This window comes from Macrotis lagotis, chromosome 4, assembly GCF_037893015.1.
Source record: "Macrotis lagotis isolate mMagLag1 chromosome 4, bilby.v1.9.chrom.fasta, whole genome shotgun sequence".
Taxonomy (NCBI): Eukaryota; Metazoa; Chordata; class Mammalia; order Peramelemorphia; family Peramelidae; genus Macrotis; species Macrotis lagotis.
The window spans coordinates 222,603,746-222,624,116 of NC_133661.1; the positions used below are offsets into that span (position 1 = coordinate 222,603,746).

Here is a 20,371-nt window from a genome sequence, read left to right on the forward strand (position 1 = left end):
AGTTCAATAGATAAGGCTCAGAGATACTTTACCACTTGGGACATGATTTGTGAACAGATCCCAGCCCCATTTTGCACTCTCTCCTTCCCTTCTCTCTCTTTCTCCCTTGCCCACCCTCTTGCTTCCACTTCTAGCCAATGATTATTCAGGGACATCAATAACCAAAGTCCATAAGACAGAACTGGGTTGTTACTTTTAAGAGAATAATTGAGATTCTACATCACCAGGGCAAGGAAGTAGCAAAAAAAAAAAAACATTTGAGGGGTGGCTAGGTGGCATAGTGGATAAAGCACTGGCCCTGGAGTCAAGAGTACCTGGGTTCAAATCCAGTCTCAGACACTTAATAATTACCCAGCTGTGTGGCCTTGGGCAAGCCACTTCACCCCATTGCCTTGCAAAAAACCTAAAAAAAAAAATTGAAATCAGAATCAAATTCAGTTTTCTTAGGAAAAGATCAAGAAATGGTTCTGTTGATCTTCACTTAAGCCATACGCTAACAAGAGCTATGCTGACTGCCACACTGTTGGACTGGGCTTCATAATGCACTCCTGTCCCAGCCCAGCAGTGGAACTAGCACATCTACAGTCTTCCCCTGTCACCTACCATGATACCTGATGTTCACCTCCAATCCCAGCCCTCACAACAACCTTTCCCAAGAATTCACTGAATTGTGTCACAGAAAAGATGAAGTATCTGACTTACTAAGATCCTTATTCATACAATAATCATGTATTAACTACCTATTAGCTCAGGTATTGTACCAAGGGCTGGGGGATACAAAAAAAGAAGCAAAAAAACAGAACCTGACCTCAATTTAATATAATGTATTCCAAAGACAGCTAAATGGTGAAATGGATAAAGTGGCAGGCCTAGAGTCAGGAAGACTCCTATTCCTGAGTTCAAATCTGACCTCAGATACCTATACTAGCTAGGTGACCTTGGGAAAATCACTTAATCCTGTTTACCTCTGTTTCTTCAGTTGTAAAATGAACTGGAGAAGAAATGACACCACTCCCCAATATCTTTGCCAAGGAAACTTCAAATGGGCTTATGAAGAGCCAGACATTATTCAACCACAACAAATTCCAAAGAACACCAGTTCAGTATTTATGAATGTATACTGATTAATTATAACTATAATTATAACTAATTATAACTATAACTATAATTATAATTAATAATAACTCACCTTTCTAAAGTGATTTCAGGTTTACAAATCTCTTTACTCAAATTAACCTTGCAAAGTATAGAGTGCAAAAATCAGTATCCCCATTTTACAGAAGAGAAAACTGATCTTCAGAGAGGTAGAATGATTCAAGTATCAAGCATTTCCTATGTATGAGGACCTTTAGGGGTCAGGGAGAGATGCAAAGGTAAAATACATTCTTTTCCCTGCTCTCAGGGACCTTAGAATTGCTTTCTGATCTAGCCTTAGCTTACAGCTCTTCAAGGCAGACAGAGTCAGATATCAATCTCCCCATTTTAGAGATAGAGGAAACACTCAAGAGATAAGAGCAGCAGATGAGATTGGGCAATTTGATAGATTCTATCAGTATTACATTACCTAAGCAAATTCCTTTTGTCTAATTCAAATCAGTCTGACTGGTGACCTTTATAGCAGAATACATTTTGGTTAAAGAGAACAGAATTTAAAGCTTCCCTGTTTTTATTAGAACCACTTGTGTTTGTTTTGTTTTGTTTTGGAATAGTACTGTCATTGAAAAGCTAAAGTAATAAAATGTTTGTCACTCAATTTTGGATGATCAGTGGACAAAGCTGTTAATCTTCTTTGTGTCTGTTTCCTCATCTATAAAATGGGGAAATAGAACTGAATGATCCATCTGGTCCTTTCCAACTGTAAAATTCTATGAGTGGACAAAGGAGACCAACAGTACAATACAGAGGAGTAATGAATTTGGACTGAGAGGGCCAGAATTCAAGTCCCTGGACACTTCTTTTCTCTAGACCTCAGATTCCTTATCAGTGAAGAGAGAGAGAACTGGAAAAGAAGACTCATGAGAGCTCCTTTCTAGCTTTAATAATCCTCAGATCATTTAAAGCTAAAATGTTTATTAGGTTACAAGATGATTTGGGTGCAGTGTTTAATTGTATTTTCTTCTCTTGTAGTGAATAGTCAAGATTTAAAGCTGTTTTTCCTTTTTTTTCCCCCCATAGGTAACAATAAACAGCAAGGGGCTGGTCTATTCAGTTGTGCTATTACTTGGATCTGTGGCTCTTACTGTGAGTTTTTAAAAATTTAAAATAAACTATTTACGTGCCCTCACATTCATTTCTGAATCTTAGATCATTTCTGGTTTTAGGTGAATATTTATATTTGTATGCTGCCATAATAATCCATGGTAATGATGGTAAAGCTAACTTCTTTTAACCAAACATATGATTCATTTCAATTGTGTCCAATTCTCCATGATCTTATTTGGGGTTTTCTTGGCAAAAGTTGAGGAAACGGAGGCCGACAGGGTTAAGTGATTGCTTTGGTTCACAGAGCTAGTAAGAGTCTGAGGTCCCATTTGAATTCAAATCTTCTTGACCCCAAGCCCAGGACACTACTCCTAGCTGCCCTTCATTGAGAGAGGGTGCTCTTTATGAGTGGCATCTTCTCTCCAGCTTATAGTCTTCAATCATTGTCCGGATCACTGGGGTTCAGGAACTGTCTAGGATCATACATTTAGTATGTGTCAGAGTCAGGACTTGAATTCATGTGTAACTCAAAAGCCAACTCTCTATCCACTACCCTTGCTGCCTTTGGAAGGTAACATGTAGCCTGGTACAGTATTGCTCACCTATAATCCTTACAGTGGGAAGGCTGAATCTGGGGGATCTCTCAGATCTGAGCCACAGTAGGTCAAAAAGAACACATCAAAGCTCCTGTGCCAGTCATTAGTGGGACTGAACCCAATAAATGTCCCACTTCCTCTTTAATGAGATAGGTGGGACAAGAGAAAAGGAGAGAGAGGAAAGGTGGGAAGAAAAGGAACCCCAACAATCCTAAAGTGGATAGTGGGGGAAAAAAGGCCTTGGAGTCAAATTGAGAGTAAAGTTGACCCCAGGGAGGTGAATGTGGCCTTCTTTGGAGAAGATAAAATAAAATTAAGAAGCAGTTCAAAGACTGGAACTGAGATTATATAACTGGTAAAGAGGCTTGCCCAATATAATACAGTGGAACACACTTTATTAGATACCTTCTATGTTTGAAGAGTATTGTGAGTAGCATTGGGATAGATACAAGGACTGAATAAAATGCAGTCTTTCCCCACCGGAGAACTTCCAATAAAAAGCAAGTTCCTTGAGGGTAGATACAGTTGTACTTTTTATTTTGTGTTTTAGAAATTATTATTGAGTTGAATTGAAGAAGCCTAGGGTTATATAACTGTGTGGAAAAATAAGAACAACACATCAAATTATAACACTCAACTCATACATGGTTGGTGTTTTAGAGAGTTGCAATACAAAGTACCATATGAGTGCTAAGAGGCAAAGTCACTATACACCAAGTAGATTGAGAAAGGCTTCTTAGAGGCAGTGGCATTTGGGTTGGATTTTAAAGGCTTGCCAGGAGACAACTAAGTGGCTCAGTGGATAAATTCCAGGGCCTGGAGTTAGGAAGAACTGAGTTCAAATTCTACCTCATCTATGTACTACCCGTATCACCTTGGGTAAATCACTTAACTTCTACTTATCTTAATCTAGTGGAGAAGGAAAGGATAAACCACTCCAGTATCTTTAGGCTAGTTAGGTAGTGCTTTAGGGTAGAGTGCCACACCTCAAATCAGGAAGAGCTGAGTTCACATCCTAGCCCAGATTCTTATTGCTCTATAGCCTTGATCAAGTCACACCCTATTGGCCTCAGTTTTCTCATCTGCAGAAGGAAATGGCAAACCACTTAAGCATCTTTGCCAAGAAAACCTCACATGGGGTCACAAACAATAAGACCTGACTAAACAACAAGAATGCAATAAGCAAAGAATAATTGGTTGTATTTGTTAAGTGCTAACCACTTGATGTGGTGGATAGTGAGCTAAGTGCCAAGGATACAGAGAAGCTCACAGTCTAATCATTGGAGACAGCATACAAACAACTATGTAAAAACAAGATATAATCAGGAAAAATTGTAAATAATCAATAGAAGGTAGGTATTAGCATTAAGGGGGATCAGGAACAGCTTCCCATAGAAGGTGAGATTTCATCTGAAACTAGAGGAAAGATCTAAGCCTCAAAAATACCATTCTGGTAAAGGTATGAATGGGAAAAAGAAAGAAAGAAGACCTTGTAGGAAGCTAGTACAATAATCTGGATAATTAGTAATTTTGAGAGGTCTGCACTAGGTTGGTGGCAGTGGAATTAGAGAAGAGATCTGATTCAAAATATAAGGAGACAGCTTTGAATGGACCTGGCAACCAACTGATTATGGAAGAGAAAAATAACCTCCAGATTATAAACATGGGAGACTAGGTAAATAGTGATGCCACAGATACAGTAAAATCAGAAGGAAAAGCATTTCAAGAGGAAAAATAATAATCTTGTACATCCAGATAATAAACTCATACATACAGATAAAATTATCCTGGAGAAGTATGGGATTCATAGGATCATCTAGCTAGAGTTGGAAGAGGCCAACCCACCCAGTTATAAATTAGATTTCAGAAGGGAAGGCAAAGCTAAAGTCAGAGATTAAGGTTTTGATTTCATAGAGGAGAATTCCAAGGAGAGACTATAGAGAAAGAAAAGAAGACTTATTATGGCCTGATCCTTGAGGGTCACTTACTTTATGAGGTTGGAAAGAAAATGAAAATCCAGCAAAAGAGAAGAAGGTTAAGGAAACAGGAAAAGTTAAAAGAAAAGTATGGTTCTATGCAGCAAAAGAAGAATATCCATTACATTAGGAAATGGAATCAAGAAGGCCAAGCACTGAAATCTGGACATTTGAAGGTCATTGGTAAAGTTTGAACTGTTCTTCTAAATTTTCCTGTAACTTGGCTTGCTTACAGAAATTTGCCAAGTTACTCACCCCTAAAACATGGTTACTGAGTCCTTGAGGTTCCCTTTGGATGCTATTTTTATTTGAAAGGACTCATAGTCCTTGATTCTCTATGAGGCCTAACATCTTATTTCTTTGCTTCCAGGTGCTTGGTATTCATCTAAATAAATGGAGACTTGACAAGAAACTTGGCATCTATGTGTTGGTGCTTTATGCCATTTTCTTGTGCTTCTCAATAATGATAGAGTTTAACGTCTTTACTTTCGTCAACTTGCCAATGTGTCAAGAAGATGATTAAAGTAAAGCCACTGCTCCTGGGAAGGAGACCAAGCGGTCCTTGAGACCTTATGAAGAGGGCATTTTACTTCCCTGAATTTCCATCCCAAAATATGAGCGTCTTTCCTCCATCACCAGCTCGCAGTTCACCTTTTAACTTGCTGGAAGGAGGAGCAAATGATGACCTTTGGTGGGTTCCAGGAACTTTAAGCCCCTGAGGCTTTCCTTGTCTCTTTGGAGTTTCTCTCTCAAGGTTGCCTAATATGGAAGAAAAGGCATAGGAGGAGTCTCCCAAAACACTGAGCCACAGGGCTAAGGAGGGATTAGTTAGGGTGCAATGAGTGAGACTAGAGTGTACCCCTTCCCTCCAACCTCTGTCATACTCAACACACAACACTGTCTTTCCCTGCCTCACATTAATGCTTTTGGAAGCAAAGTTGTCTAGTAAGTCAGAACTCTCCTTGGCTGCATTCAAAGTACAAACATTGCTCTCAGATTTAACCACTAGACTGTAAAGCCAAATTATATTATTTGGCTTGCACTGTTGACTTCCCCTGGAAAGGCTTGATTCATGGAGGCCTGTGTCATTACTATGGTGGAACATTGGGTGATGACACTGAACATGCCATCACTTGTCTTGAAACCTTTGAAGAATACGCACAATTCTTACAGTGGAAGATGGAAAAGTGACAGCTGCCATCAATTCTAATGATGTACTTGGAGCAAGATCTATGAAATTAAAAAAAAAACAAACCTGTGTAGATAATCACAATTGAATATGTCATACCATCTGAAAGGAACTTGGTAGAAAATGAAAAAAGTCATGCTTGTGGGAAAGTAAGCCTATATGTAACATTTTCACTGGCACACTAAAAATTTAAGCTAGAAAGAGAAGACAGAAAAAATTTTTTTTTTAATTGGGTGCTAACTCAATACAATGAAATTGTCAAAAATAGCTTAAAAATGTGTTTCTTATATAAACACACTCTATATCTTCTATATGACAAGTCCTAACATCAATTTGAGTTTATCATTGCATTGTTAACACTCTACTCTTGAAACTAGACCATTTATCAAAATATTCAGTTGTTGAGATGCACCACCATTTTATGATACATCCCCATGCTATGGGAAGCAGTGCCACAATTAGTGAATAATGATAAGGATAGAAATGTACTGGTCTACAGATCACTTCATCTGTGTAGGTAAAGGCAACTATTAAAACCATGATTTAAAGATCCAAATTACTCAGACCTCATGGTATATTTTATGTGAGATGCCAGAGATGGTTTATCAATTTAAAATAATTTCAACAATATAGTTAACATTTTTTTTAAAAAAACTGCTATGTAGCTCTGAAATAGATATTTAAAAGATTTGTTAAAATAAACCATTTGAGCTTTCTTTAAAAAAAGCACAATTAATTTTCTACATAGATTTTTTTTATTTTTTTAATATTTATATAGCAAAAGTCTATATAAGATTACTAAATATTTGATGCATTTTTAATATTGAATATTTTGCACTTAACAGGAATAAGGAGCTACCCAATATCATTTCAAGAAAATCATACTTTAAAGCCCATAAGGAAATAGCCCTCAGTGAGAAAAAAAGTGAGTTTACATCAAATAGGGAATTCCTGAAGACTTTACCCTGATCTATATATAATACTTAAGGGTTTGGGTTTTTATTTGGGGGGAGGGTAGTTTAAAGACATGACCACAGTTTCTTAAGCCTCTTCTGAATTCCAGTAACCTGAATTTTTATAAGAAGAAGCATTCATGTTTCTCTCATCAGTTCCATTTAACATGCATGGGTCTAAGAAGGGAGTGACTGATGCATAATCCCATTCTCCCTATTCTAAATCAGTATTAGTAGTCACCCCAAGTAGAAGCTTTAGGAGGAGGAGTATCTAGATACTGAATTATCCAGTCCATTAGTTGATCAGAAGGTTCTGTAAATAAATCAGTGTATAGGGAGTTGAGGATCCTTTTCCTGTGGTACATGATAAAAATAGATGAGTTTTCTCAGAATAGGGAAAACTTGTATAATTTTAATTTATGACTTAGTTCCTGTGGGAATAAACCTTTGTTTATTCAGGTTTTAGTTGAACTTCAACCAATACTTGAGTGATCTATAGGATCTCAAGGTCACATCCTACCATTGTTCCTTACTCAAAATTCTTGCTGAGAACTGCAATAGATTTTTAGCAAAATGTCAGGACAAAACTTAGGTTTCATGATCCTAGCCAAGAGGGATTGTGTGTTGATATGGGAGAAAAAAAAATGCCATAATGGAGAAGTGTAAAGAGTTCTGAAGTTAGAGTTAGCAAACCTCTGTTGTGTTGCTAACTTGCTGTGTACCTTGGGCAAATAGCTTCCACTCTCTAGTCCTAAATTACCTCATCTACCAAATGAGAGAGTGGAATGAGAAAATCTCAAGAGGTTAATTCCAGTTCTAAACTTCTATGTTATAAAACTTAGTTGTCACACTCCGCCATCACATTGTTACTTTACCTTTATGAAGTTCAGTTAAAATGAAATTCTAATTATAAATCTTAGAAAATAAATTTGAGGGTGGGTGGGTGTTGTTTTTTTAAATAGCCCATTATCTTGATTCCTTTAAAACTATAATTACAAGTACACTACAGCTTCTAAGTAGAAAATAACAAATGTTTTTAATTTTATGAAGTTTTTGTTTTTAGTTTCCTGCTAAATTCAGTGTGCCAATGGAACTCCCATAAAATATATACTCTGTTTAGGTGAAAATATTATTTTTAAATTGAAGCATAAATTAAGCACCAGAGCAATACATATGAAATGCAAATTTGAAAGAATTGTTCAAATAATTAGGGTTTCATTTTTAAAACATCTTTTACCATAACCTTTAGTTTATTCCTGGAGCTGGTTAAGCTCTTGGAAGTGTCGATTCTATAAACAAAGGAAATTGAAGATGCATAGATTTTTAGTCTTAATGATGAAAAGTAGATCATTTTAATAGTATAGAAATTGCCTATAATAAAGCAATTTAGCTGTTCCATCACCTCCATTGCATGAAGGTGTGGGACTGTTTTAGAAGTATTCATTCAATTTGGATTCAGAGATATTTGGATGTACAATCCTAGTTCTGCTATTTCTTAAAGAGTCACCTTTACCTCTTTGGATCCCAGTTTCCTGACCAATAAAATCAGGACATTAGACTTGGTTAAATAACTTAATAGTTCCTTCTAGTACTAAAGAAATTTTTTAGCCTGTGGTCCTTATTCTTGCTTCAAGGAATTTTAAGGGTGAGGTCTATAGTTTGAGTCTTTCTAACAGCATGCCCAGTCAATCTAGGTCTTGCCTTGTTAGCTTTCCTTGCATCTTCCATTTTAATTGAACTTGTCTGGGGCCTAGTATCCCTGCTGACTGGGAGACTTGAGGCTTGTTGACTATGGATTCAAGAGTTCTGAGTTGCATTGGGTTGAGTCTATTGAGTGTCTGTACTCTTTTTGGCATTAATGTAAGTAAGGTGGGGGCGGGGATATTAGGCTCATTTGAAAAACTAGTCCAGGTCAAAAACTGAACAGGACAAAGCCCCCCCTGCTATTCACAGTGAGCGACTCCTGCACTTCCAACCTGGTCAAGAGAGGAAACTTCAGCCTTTAAAAAGAAGAGGCACTTAAGCTGTTTGGTTCACTTGTATTGTTGTTGTTGTTATTGTTTCCTCTCACTTCCCTCTGTGTTGTTTCTAGGGTAACAGACAGAATATTAAGTAATTAATAAATAGGCTCCCCCCCCCCCCCGACCAAAAAGAGACAACTGTGGCAGAATGACAAGAGTCTGTAGTCAGGAAGCTTGGGTTCAAATTTCAGCCTTACCACATACCATGTGTGACCTTAGATAAACCATTTCAGCTCCTAATGTCCAGAATCTGGGCTTCCTAAGGAAAACATATTTCAGTTATGATAGGATTGAGAACCATTCCTAAGGCCTTCCCTCCTTTCTTCTTGCCTCTTTTCCCTGGAACTTGATTCATCCCAAATAGTGAGTTTGGCAAATGTATTCCAAAAACAATGAATCCAAAGAAAACACAGACAGCCTGAAATAATGAATGAATGAATCTCTCTCCCCACCCTAGTTCAAGGAAGGAGCCTTGCACCTTATGGGTCTTTTGAAGTGAATCTACTCTTGTTCTCTCTACCCCTTCTGCATGTATAAAATTTATTTATTATTTAATTAAATGCAACTCCAGAGTCTTCCATTTACTCATTTTGAAACTCTTACTCTATGAGGTAGACAAGAAGACCTTTCCATCTTTCTTAGGAATTCATTTCTTGCATTCTCCATATTGATCTCTTCATTCCTTCATGGACCTGGGAAATGAAAATATAAATATTGGAAAAATAAACAAACATTCTTCCCTGTTTTACATAGCTTGGTAGTAAGATAACTAATTAATTCAATTCAGAAAGTAGACAATAAATCTTTTTGGAAGGATTTAAAGAAGAATTAGGTAGAGAGAAGAGAATGTTGGATTTGGGATTAGAAGATCTGGATTTGAATCTTGACTTCTACTTACTTAGCTAAGTTATTTTGCACAAGTGACTTGATCTCACTTTATTTTCCTTATCTTTAAGATGTTGCTTTTGAACTAGATAACTGTAAAGTCTCTTCAGGTTCTAAAGTTGTGATCCTAATGAATGTGATCCTTTATATCTGATAGAAATAAGAATCTCCTGGGATTCCAAGAACCTTCCTACTATCCATGGATATAGCTTAAAACCACTGGAAATTTTATTTATACACATAAACACATCTACAAACAAATACCACTGGAAATCATTTCTATAAACATATCTACTAATCAGGGTAAAATTTGCTAGTATATTTCAAGTACACAAATGAGTTCATTACCATATCTTTCCTACAAACACTAACCAGGTCCTCCCCACTTCATACCCACCATTTCCATGATAATTATACCACCATTTAATATACTAATCTGAAAAGTATCTTATCAAAGTTTCTGACTTAAGAAATTTAAGAATTCATGATTTCAACCTAAGTCCAAAGTCATAGAACTGGAGAGGATCTTAGAAATCACAGTATCGAGGAAACTGAGGTCTGAAGGTCAGAAATAATATAAGAAAGATTCCCACCCAAGTCCCTCAACTCATAACTCAGCAGCCATTCAACTGTAACATGTGTTTTCTATTCTCCTCAGCCAACCATGCAAGTCCCTCTTTGTGGAGAAACTTGGTTAGCAGCTTCCTCAAAACTACAACAAGGGAACTCTCTGAAAACCACTCATTTTGAATAATTTTTCCCAAATGTCTGATGCACCAATACTGGAGTGAAAAGAGATGAGTTAACCCCACATTCATTTCAATTCTTTTCCTCTTAGTGAAAACAAGCTTAAGTGGCTTGTCATCAGTGCCTTTTGTTGATTAATAAAAACAACTTCTTTCCATCAAAAGTAAGCTTCCAGATCAGATAACAAAATATTAGGCTTCCATGTTTTATTTGGTTTGAGGATTGTTGGACAAGAGACACATTCATTAATAAGGACTCTGATCTTACAAGAAATTTTGGTTTAGTTGTGGTTAATTTTTTAAAGACACCACAAGCTTGGATTTCAAGCCAAAGAATTTTGGTTCAAATCTTGGCTCTCTTATTTGCCTATGTGGCAAGTCATTTCCCTCTGGGCTTCAGTTTTCTCATTCCTGAAATGGTAAAATTCATAAAAATCAAAGATTTTGAGCTAAAATTCAGTTCCCTCATTTTACAGATCAGAAAACTGAGCCCTAAAGGGGTTAAGTGACTTTTTCCAATGATAGGAAAGTTTAGTGAGATAAGGCCAACTATCAATTCTATCTCACGGCTGAATCCTGTGTTTTTCCCATGTTACTTTGCTGACAGCTTCCAATATCCTTTCCCAAAGTAAATCTTATAATCCTGTAAGTCTAAATGGAAAGGTTCATGTTATACAAGGTTAGAAAATAGTAGCCTGGCTATCATGTTGCTTTCAGACACAGAAATTATGCATCCATGTATAACTCAGAGGAATAAACATTTTAATCTTGATATAGCCACTATTCATTTGCCAATCCCAACTCTCAAAATGCTGCCCTCATTTCAACAACAAAAAAAAGCTATATGATATTGAAGATCAGATTTTTTTTATGGGATCATTTGTTTAAGAGAACTTCAACACTTAAGGGATCCATGATTTCAATCAAAATGGAAAGTCGTACAATTCTTTTCTTGAGCTGCTGGGTCTGAGTTCATTTAGTCATCCCATTGTGAGCCTCTCAGAATTTAACTCAACTGGTTCTTGAGTGACAGGTATGCAACGCATTGCCAGGCTCATCGTGAAAGTCTTTCTCACTTAGTAGAGCTCACCAGAGTCAGTGCTTGCAGGGCATGGTCTTCATTGCCTTGTAGGAGGAACATGGGCTCAGAGTATTTGGAATAGCAAGAAAAGTTAAGGCTTCTAGTCCTAACTCTCCACCCATTCTTCAGATGATGAAACTGAGGCTGGGAGGTTATGAGACTTGCCCAAGGTCACACAGATATTTAGCAGCAGAAGTCGGATTCAAACATAAGCCTCCTAATTCCAAATCCATACTTCAGATAAAGACTTTTCAGTGAAGGTTTAAAACAAATATTCTTATTTTTAACTAAACACTAACTAGATCTTAGCAATTTTGTTTCTAATATGTTGCACTCCTTTCATACCTCTTGTGGATTCTTCCTTCATTGCATATACCTCTACCATAGGCTCATAGCCATGGCTTATAACAGTATGCTCCTTCATAGCTATGGCTTATAACAGTATGCTCCTTCATAGCTATGGTTTATAAACAACAGTATGCTCCTTCCAGCTTTCTGTAATGCTGTGTTTCTAAAGTATTCCAGTTATGAGTGACATTAGAATCTATCACAGGGATCAGCTGAGGGCTTGTCAAATTTGTACATCATTGGTTCCCTAGTAAGCGGTTGTGAGGAGGAAAATGTTTGATATTTCGGGTGATTAGCACAATGTGATGAGGAAAACAAGCTTTTAGGAAAATTAAATATAAATATGTGTCCATGGGAAATTAAGGAATTCAATCGTTGGACTTAAAATTCTGGAATCCTCTACTCTTTAATTCTTAAAAATAACTACAATTTTATATATTTATATATACATATATAGAGAGAATTCTATTATTTGCCAGAATTCACATATAGTTTTTCTTTATTAAATATTTTTTATTTATTGTTTCAACTACATGCAATGGTAGTGTTCAGCAATAATTTTTGCGATGTTTATGGTTTTACATTTTTCTCCCTCCCTCCCCTCCCCCTGACAGAAAGTAATCTAAGCTATACATGTATATGATAATAACTGGGCTAAACATAGATCCATATTAATCATGTTCACATATAGTTTGGTGTTTTTTTTAGGTTTTTGCAAGGCAAATGGGATTAAGTGTCTTGCCCAAGGCCACACAGCTAGGTCATTAGTAAGTGTCTGAAGCCAGATTTGAACCCAGGGACTCCTGACTCCAGGGCCGGTGCTTTATCCACTACACCACCTAGCTGCCCCACATATAGTTTGTTAATAGCCCCATTGGCCAGGAATTTTTTAGTAATGCATCAAGAAAATATATGACCTTAGAAAGTGTATTCAAAAAAAAAAGGAAAACATTCCAATTTGTTGTTGGAATTTTTTTTTTATTCACACAAGATTTTGCTAGGTTTATCTTTATCCCCCAAAGGAAACACTGTTTCAATAGTTAATTAAGACAGCCTTTCAGGGGCAGCTAGGTGGCGTAGTGGATAGAGCACCAGCCCTGGAGTCAGGAGGACCTGAGTTCAAATTTGACCTCAGACACTTAATAATTACTTAGTTGTGTGACCTTAGGCAAGTCACTTAACCCCACTGTCTTGCAAAAACCTTAAAAAAAAAGACAACCTTTCCAGATCCCCTGTTGATGTGTTTTTCCCCCTTTCAGAAGGTAGCTACAAAGCCATCTACCTTGAGATTTCATCATGCCATGTCATAGATTTAAAACTTAGAAAGAACATTAGAAGCCATTTATTCCTAACTTTTTATTTTACAGATAAGGACACAAGCTGAGAAGTAGAGAAACTTGCCCAAAATCACTCACATAGTGAAAGAGAAAGAATTTGTACTCTGACTTTTATTGAAATTAGGGGGATCATTTAAGTAATCTTGAGCAATTCACTTTATCTTTCTGAGCCTCATTTTTTTTCTCACTGGAAAATGACAGTTAGATTAGACAACCTCCTCTAACTCTAAATTTTAAGACCTTTTATGTCAACAAAGCTTTCCCACAACAGAAAGTTCCAAAAGTTTTTAAGGTCAGAGCATCATTAGCACTTACCTTTTATGTCCCCTTACACAAGTAGGGATATTGCAATGCATGTGCAGTCCCCTGGCAGGCTATCCCTCTTCTCCCACCCCCCCACCCCACCAAGGACATCATATATGAATGGAAGCTCAAAAAACTGCAGGACTGCTCTGTGGTTGACCTGTTGACTTGGGTGTGGGAGGATGGAAGTGGTTCCATTGATTGGGCCATTTATTTTCCATGGTGTTTGGGAGATGCAGCTGAACCTTCAGTGAAGAGTACTGGGGGTGGGGGGGGATTGAGGGTTGGAAAAGGGGAGGCAAGGTAGACTTGTTTTCAGTCAACTGACAATTGCCAAGGTGGATTTATTATTCAGCACTTCGGATTACAATTAAAAAGACTTTCAATGACTAAGAAGATGGAGAGCTGCCTTCCACATGTGGCAACTCCTGGATATTGAGGGCAGAGCCCAAAGAAATAAGGTTTGGCAAATGTCTAAAATTCAGGCATAGAAGGTCTCCATGGGGGGGTCCCCCTTACCATTCCAGTGCTAAAGGCTGGAGCGGCTGAGAACAGCTGTCTACCATAAATGGTCTGGTCTGAGCCTCTGCAAAAACTACTGGTTTACCAAGTAGCAATTATGTGGCATGGGATGACTTGGATTCCGCTGAGTACCAAGGATGCAGCTCTTTCCAGGATGTGTTCATCATCAGGAAAGAACCTTTTATCAAAATACAGCTTCTAAAGTCACCATACATACCTTTCTGTGGGGTTCATCCAGGCCTTTCCATCTGACACACTGGACTGGGACTCATGGACAAGACCTCTTTAATAGGCAGGCAGGGGACATTGAGATAGGAAATGACCTAAATGCATTGTTATTTATTTTTTTCAATGACTGTGACCTTCTGCACTGTGAGTACTCTGTGACATGGGGTCCTTAGTTTTAAAAAAAAAGATGTTATTAAATCTGAATGAATTAATGTTCTTAATTTTAAAACATTGGCATGATTTTCTGATTATTTTTATTGTGAAGGAAAAAAGCATAGAATAAATATGAATTAAGCCTTTCTAAGACATCTAGCAGTCAGTATTGTGATGCAATAGCTATATCAAATCTGTGCACTCTTAATAAAATGAATGAGCTCAATTTTTGTTTTCTGCCTTGGGTGGGGGTAGGGGGAGGTGAGCTCTCCATCACTGAAAGTCCCAAAGCAGAGCCTGAATGTCAAAGAAATACTAAATGTTAAATACACAACTGAGTTGTTAGATGATTTCTAAAGTTCCTTCCAGTTCTTGGATTTCACGTTTTCTTTATAACATACATGTTTTCAAGTAATATAGCTATGGTTTTTATTTTTTAATTAAAATGCAATGTACCTCTTAGGGGTCATGGTTGTTTGAAGCATAATTTGTTTTTGTATGGAGAGAAAAAAATCCAAAAAAAGGATGAAGGTTAAAGCATTTTAATAATAATAATAAAACTCATCAAAATCCTAATGACTTAATTTTGTCAGAATGAGTAATTCCAAAACAACCACAAGCCACTCCTGCCTAATCAGTTTTGTACTGATGAAACTGTTGATCAAATTATCAAAATTTCATTCATTCATTCCTTCAATAGACACTTATGAAACTGCTAATATGTTTATTCAGGACACTGTGCCAGATGCTGAGGATAGAGAAATAACTTGGAATTATAGAAGACTGAAAGGAAGACCAAAAGATCATGGGATTTAAAGCTGGAAGAGACCTTAGAAAACATCTAGTCTAATCAATCCCCTCATTCTAGATAAGGAAAACTAATAAAAATGATTACTATCTTCAGATTTTCAAAGGATTATCCTCTGGAAGGGGAATTTGATTTATTCTAATTGAGTTCAAATACAGCCTCAGATACTTAATAGCTTTGTGACTTTGGACAAGTCAAAAAGCTATTGTTTGCCTTAGTTTCTTCATCTGTTTGCCTCAGTTTTCTCATCTGTAAAATGAACTGGAGAAGGAAATGGCAAACCACTCCAGTATCTCTGCCAAGAAAACCCCAAATGGAGTCACAGAGAATTGGACATGATTGAAATTATTCCTCAACAAGAACAAATTCAGTTCAAAAGGCAGAATTAGGGGTAATGGAAGCAAGGCAATAAGCTTTTATTAGGCACTTACCATGAGCCATATGCTTTGTTAAGAATAGAGGATACGGGGCAGCTAGGTGGCACAGTGGATGGAATACTGGCCCTGGAATCAGGAGTACCTGAGCTCAAATCTGACCTCAGACACATGATAATTACCTAGCCATGTGGCCCTGGGCAAGCCACTTAACTCCATTTGCCTTGCAAAAAAAAAAAAAAGGATAGAGGATACAATACAAGCAAAAAGTAAAAACCCTGCCCTCGAGGAGCTTACATTTTAATGGGAAAAGATGACATAAAAAGAACATGGGGGTGGGGATGGGGGGATGGTATAAAAGTACAAAGAGTGAGAAGCATATCCCGGAGGATAAAGACAGACAAGCAGCCCAAAATATTCCCCAAAAATGAGTCCTCCAGTTCTGGAGGAAATTGCCAGTAGGAGAAATAAAGCCAACATAAAAAAAGGAATGTTGTTGGAAGAGACCCCAGACTCTGAGGAAAATCCTAGGGTAAGACAGCAATTGCACCATGAAGGCAAAATCCAAAAAGCTACAGTCCAGATAGAAATAGATTCTATATAAGAAAAAAAATTCTGAAAAATTAGTAGTATCCATAAGTGACATGGACTGCCTTCCAAGGTAACACATTACACATCACTAAAGGTTTTTGAGTAAAGGGATAGCTAGGGTGGGGAGGTGGCAAGAGAAAGGGATTAGTCATAGAAAGGTTTCTTCAAGATACTTTCTACCAAATGACTGAAATCTCTTCCAAATCTAAGACTCCTTGAGACATGGATATCAGGATGGAATCATCAAAGCAATAATCCCATCATACTCTGACACAGTCAGCTAGATAGAATATTGGATCTTGAGTCAGGAAGACCTTTAATTCGAATCCAACCTCAGAAACCTTACTAACCATGTGACCCTGAACAGATTACTTAACCCTATTACCTTAGTTGCCTCATCTGTAAAATGAGCTAGAGAAGGAAATGGTAAACCTCTTCAGTATCTTTGCCAAAAAAATCCCAAATGGTCACGAAGAGTCTGACCTAGACCACTATTGAAGATTGCACTCAGTTCTGTTTCAAAAGAATGCTTTTGAAAGAGCATTGATAAGTTGAATAATTCAGGGGAGAGTCATAGGGATAGGGAAGAGTCTATGAAGGAACTGAGGATGTTCAAAAGAGGAAAGAGAAAGCTCAGGAAATACATGGTGGCTACAATCAAGGATTTAAAATTATGTCACCTGAGTTAGATGAGGTGTTTGGCTTTGTCCCCAAAAGAGCAATGGATAGAACTTTCAGGAAGTCCTGAATTCAAATTTGACCTTGGACACTTAGTATCTATATGACCTTGACCAATTCATTTAATCTCTCTGCCTCACTTATTATATTAATAGGGATAATTAATAGCACCAACCTCAAAAGATTGTTTAGAGGTTCGAATGAGATAATGTTTGCAAGACATATTTAGTACTGGCACATTTTGGATGCCATGAAGATGCATATTTCTTTCCTTTTTCCCTTCCTCCACCTCCTTTCCTCTTAAGGGGAAAAAACGCAGATTTAGGTTTAAATCAAGGAAAAGGTAGAATTGCTGCCCTCTGTAGGTCATGTATTCCCCCTCATTGAAAGTCTTCAAGCTAAACTTTCATCACATAGGTTATAAATGATGCTTTTTAGGCATGGATTGACCATGGAGAGGGAGGCACTTCTTACCTGTGAGATCACAGGGTCCTCTGACAACACCAATCTCTTCTTGGTTGGATTGTTGTCAGATTTTAGCCATATCAAAGATGAATTTATGTTCCACTCATTCTTTGGAAAGCCAGAGATGCTGTTTCCAGATTTACTGTTTTCTTTCTTGTTTAAAGGTAGCTCAGGGGCTCCATGGATAGGGCCCTGGATCTGGAGTCACAAGAGGACCTGATCTCAGATACTTACTAACTTTGTGATTCTGGGCAAATCAGCTGTTTGCCTTGGTTTACTCAGACATTTACTTAGCTATATGACCTTGGGCAAGTCACTTAACTTAACCCTGATTACCTCACATCCAGGGCCATCTCCAGTCTAGTCACTGCATCCAGTTGGCTCCAGAGGTGAAAGTGAAGCTGGTGACTTAGCACAGCACCCCCCCACTCAAATTCAGTTCATGTGCTTGTCATGACATCATCTCTCTGATCAAAGGAGGGCATTTTTGCAAGGCATTTTATGAATCTTAAAACACTGTATAGATGCTTGCTAGTAATAGTAGTAGTGGTAATGGTGGTGGTGGTGGTGGTAATTAGTAGTAGTGGTAATGGGAGTGGTATTAGTAGTAGAAATAATGTTAGTAGTAGTAATAGTGCTAGTAGAAGTATTAGTAGTAATTGCCTCATACCCAGGGCCATCTCCAGTTGTCCTGATTCATATCTGACCACTAGACCCCGATGCCTCAGGAGGAGAAAGTGAGGCTGGTGTCTTAGCACAGCACCCCCTCACTCAAATCCAATTCATGTGCTTGTTTTGATAGCATATCCCTGATGTCATGGTCTTCTTTGAAAACAAAGGACATCGGCCAAGATGGCGGAGAGAAGACAGGCACAGTGCTAAAGTCTCCTGATCTCTTCCCCATCTATTATATGAAACAAACCTCTTAAAAGAAATCTGACCCACAAAACCCAGAAAGAAAAGCTAGGAGAAAGAACATCTACCTCAGGATTTGTCTCCCCCAGCAGCCCTGGAAGAATTCATTCGGGTGACTGTGGGCTCAGATGGAGGATCAGCCCCAATCAACCAAATTAGCAGCTGATTTGGAGCTGGGAGTCTGAGGGCCCGAGAGCCCGACCTGCTGGATCGGTGGTGGGGCTAGATGGCAGGAGCTTGGGTCGGCTGGGGAGTAGAGACTTTGGTGTTGGTGCTATCCCCTGGGAGCTTGTGGACAGGGCTGAGGGGAGAGTTCTGGAGCAGTAAAGCCTCGGACACCATCCCTGGGCTCCTCAGGTCTGAGGTCGGAGTCCCATTACAACTCAGACTTTTTCCCTAACTAAAACTAATTCTGCCTCAGTCCCAGGTGTATGAGCAGAAGAACCAGCCCAGCTGAGGAATGACTTCAGGCCAGGGTAAAGCCCACCATTGATTGAAGGCAAAAGAATTCAATAGCTCCAACTCCTCCCTTCAAGCAAAGGGAGAAGGCCTCCCAACCAAGGTCACAGACACTCCAGAGAGGGCAACCAGCACCTCCTACTGGCCAGCTGGAGAAATTGTATTCAGTGAGTAAAGCCTTTAGTGATCCCAAGCCCCTGTGAACCAGCCCCTCCCCAACTCAGGTCTTAGCAAAATGAAGAAGGGTCAGTGGAAAGGTGGATCCATAGAAAAATTCTTGGAAGGGAAAGACCCTAACTCAGAGACACCTGGAACCTCTGAGAAGAATACAATCTGGTCTTCAGCACAGAAAGACTTCCTTGAAGAAATAAAGAAGGAGCTTAAAAATTTGGGAGAGACAATTAATACCATACAACAAGAAAACAAAACCTTGGGGCGGCTAGGTGGCGTAGTGGATAAAGTACCGGCCTTGGAGTCAGGAGTACCTGGGTTCAAATCTGGTCTCAAACACTTCATAATTACCTAGCTGTGTGGCCTTGGGCAAGCCACTTAACCCCATTTGCCTTGCAAAAACCTAAAAAAAAAAAAAAAAAACCTTAGAAAGTACAATTGGACAAATATAAAAGGAGAATAAATCTCTCACAGCATCAATTGGACCAATGCAAAATGAGAATAAATCTATCAGATCCTCAATTGGATAAATGCAAAATGAGAACGATTTTCTCAGATCTTCAAATGGGCAAATGCAAAAAGAAATTAATTCTCTCAAAACCTCAATTGGTCAAATGGAAAGCTCTTTCAAAAGTAGAATTGACCAATTGGAAAAGGAGTTGCAAAAGGTTAATGAAGAAAACCCCTCCCCCAAAAAAAGAATGGAGTCTACAGATACTAATGACTCCATGAGACAGCAAGAGTCAGTTAAACAAAATGAAAAAAATAGAAAAAATAGAAGCAAATGTAAAAGACCTCATCAACAAAACTGCTGACCTCAAGAATAGATCAAGGAGGGGCAACCTGAAAATTATAGGACTTCCTGAAAACATTGAAGAGAAAAAAAAGCCTGGACTTAATATTACAGGATCTAGTGATGGAAAACTGCCCTGATATCATGGAATCAGAGCGCAAAGTAGTTATTGAAAGAGTACATAGATCCCCACCAGAAAAAGATCCTAAAATGAAAACACCAAGGAATGTTGTGGCCAAATTCCAGAACTATCAGATAAAAGAGAAAATCCTACAAGAAACAATTTAAATATCAAGGAGCCACAGTAAGGATCATGCAGGACCTGGCTGCATCAACATTAAGGGATCGAAGGGCCTAGAATGAGATATTTCAAAGAGCAAGGGAGCTTGGAATGCAGCCAAGAACTACTTTCCTGCAAAACCAAGCCTTCTCTTCCAGGGGGAAAAAGATGGACATTCAACAAAATGGAAGAATTCCAAAAATTTCTGATGAAAAGACCAGAGCTAAACAGAAAATTTTGACATCAAGCAGGAGGTTCAAGAAACACATGAAAAGGTAAAAAAAAAGGGGGGGGTGG

At 38.1% G+C, this 20,371-nt stretch overlaps 1 protein-coding gene across 1 annotated transcript in view; it reads left to right on the plus strand.

The window, feature by feature from the left end:
* SLC24A4 (solute carrier family 24 member 4) overlaps window positions 1-5,442 on the plus strand; it is a 247,227-nt gene extending 241,785 nt beyond the window's left edge. The window contains exons 17-18 of the mRNA XM_074236269.1: window positions 2,176-2,241; window positions 5,145-5,442. Of these exons, the coding sequence (XP_074092370.1) occupies window positions 2,176-2,241; window positions 5,145-5,297 (219 nt within the window). The 3' untranslated portion in view covers window positions 5,298-5,442. The remainder of the gene's footprint in view (window positions 1-2,175; window positions 2,242-5,144) is intronic.
* Window positions 5,443-20,371: the final 14,929 nt, after the last annotated feature.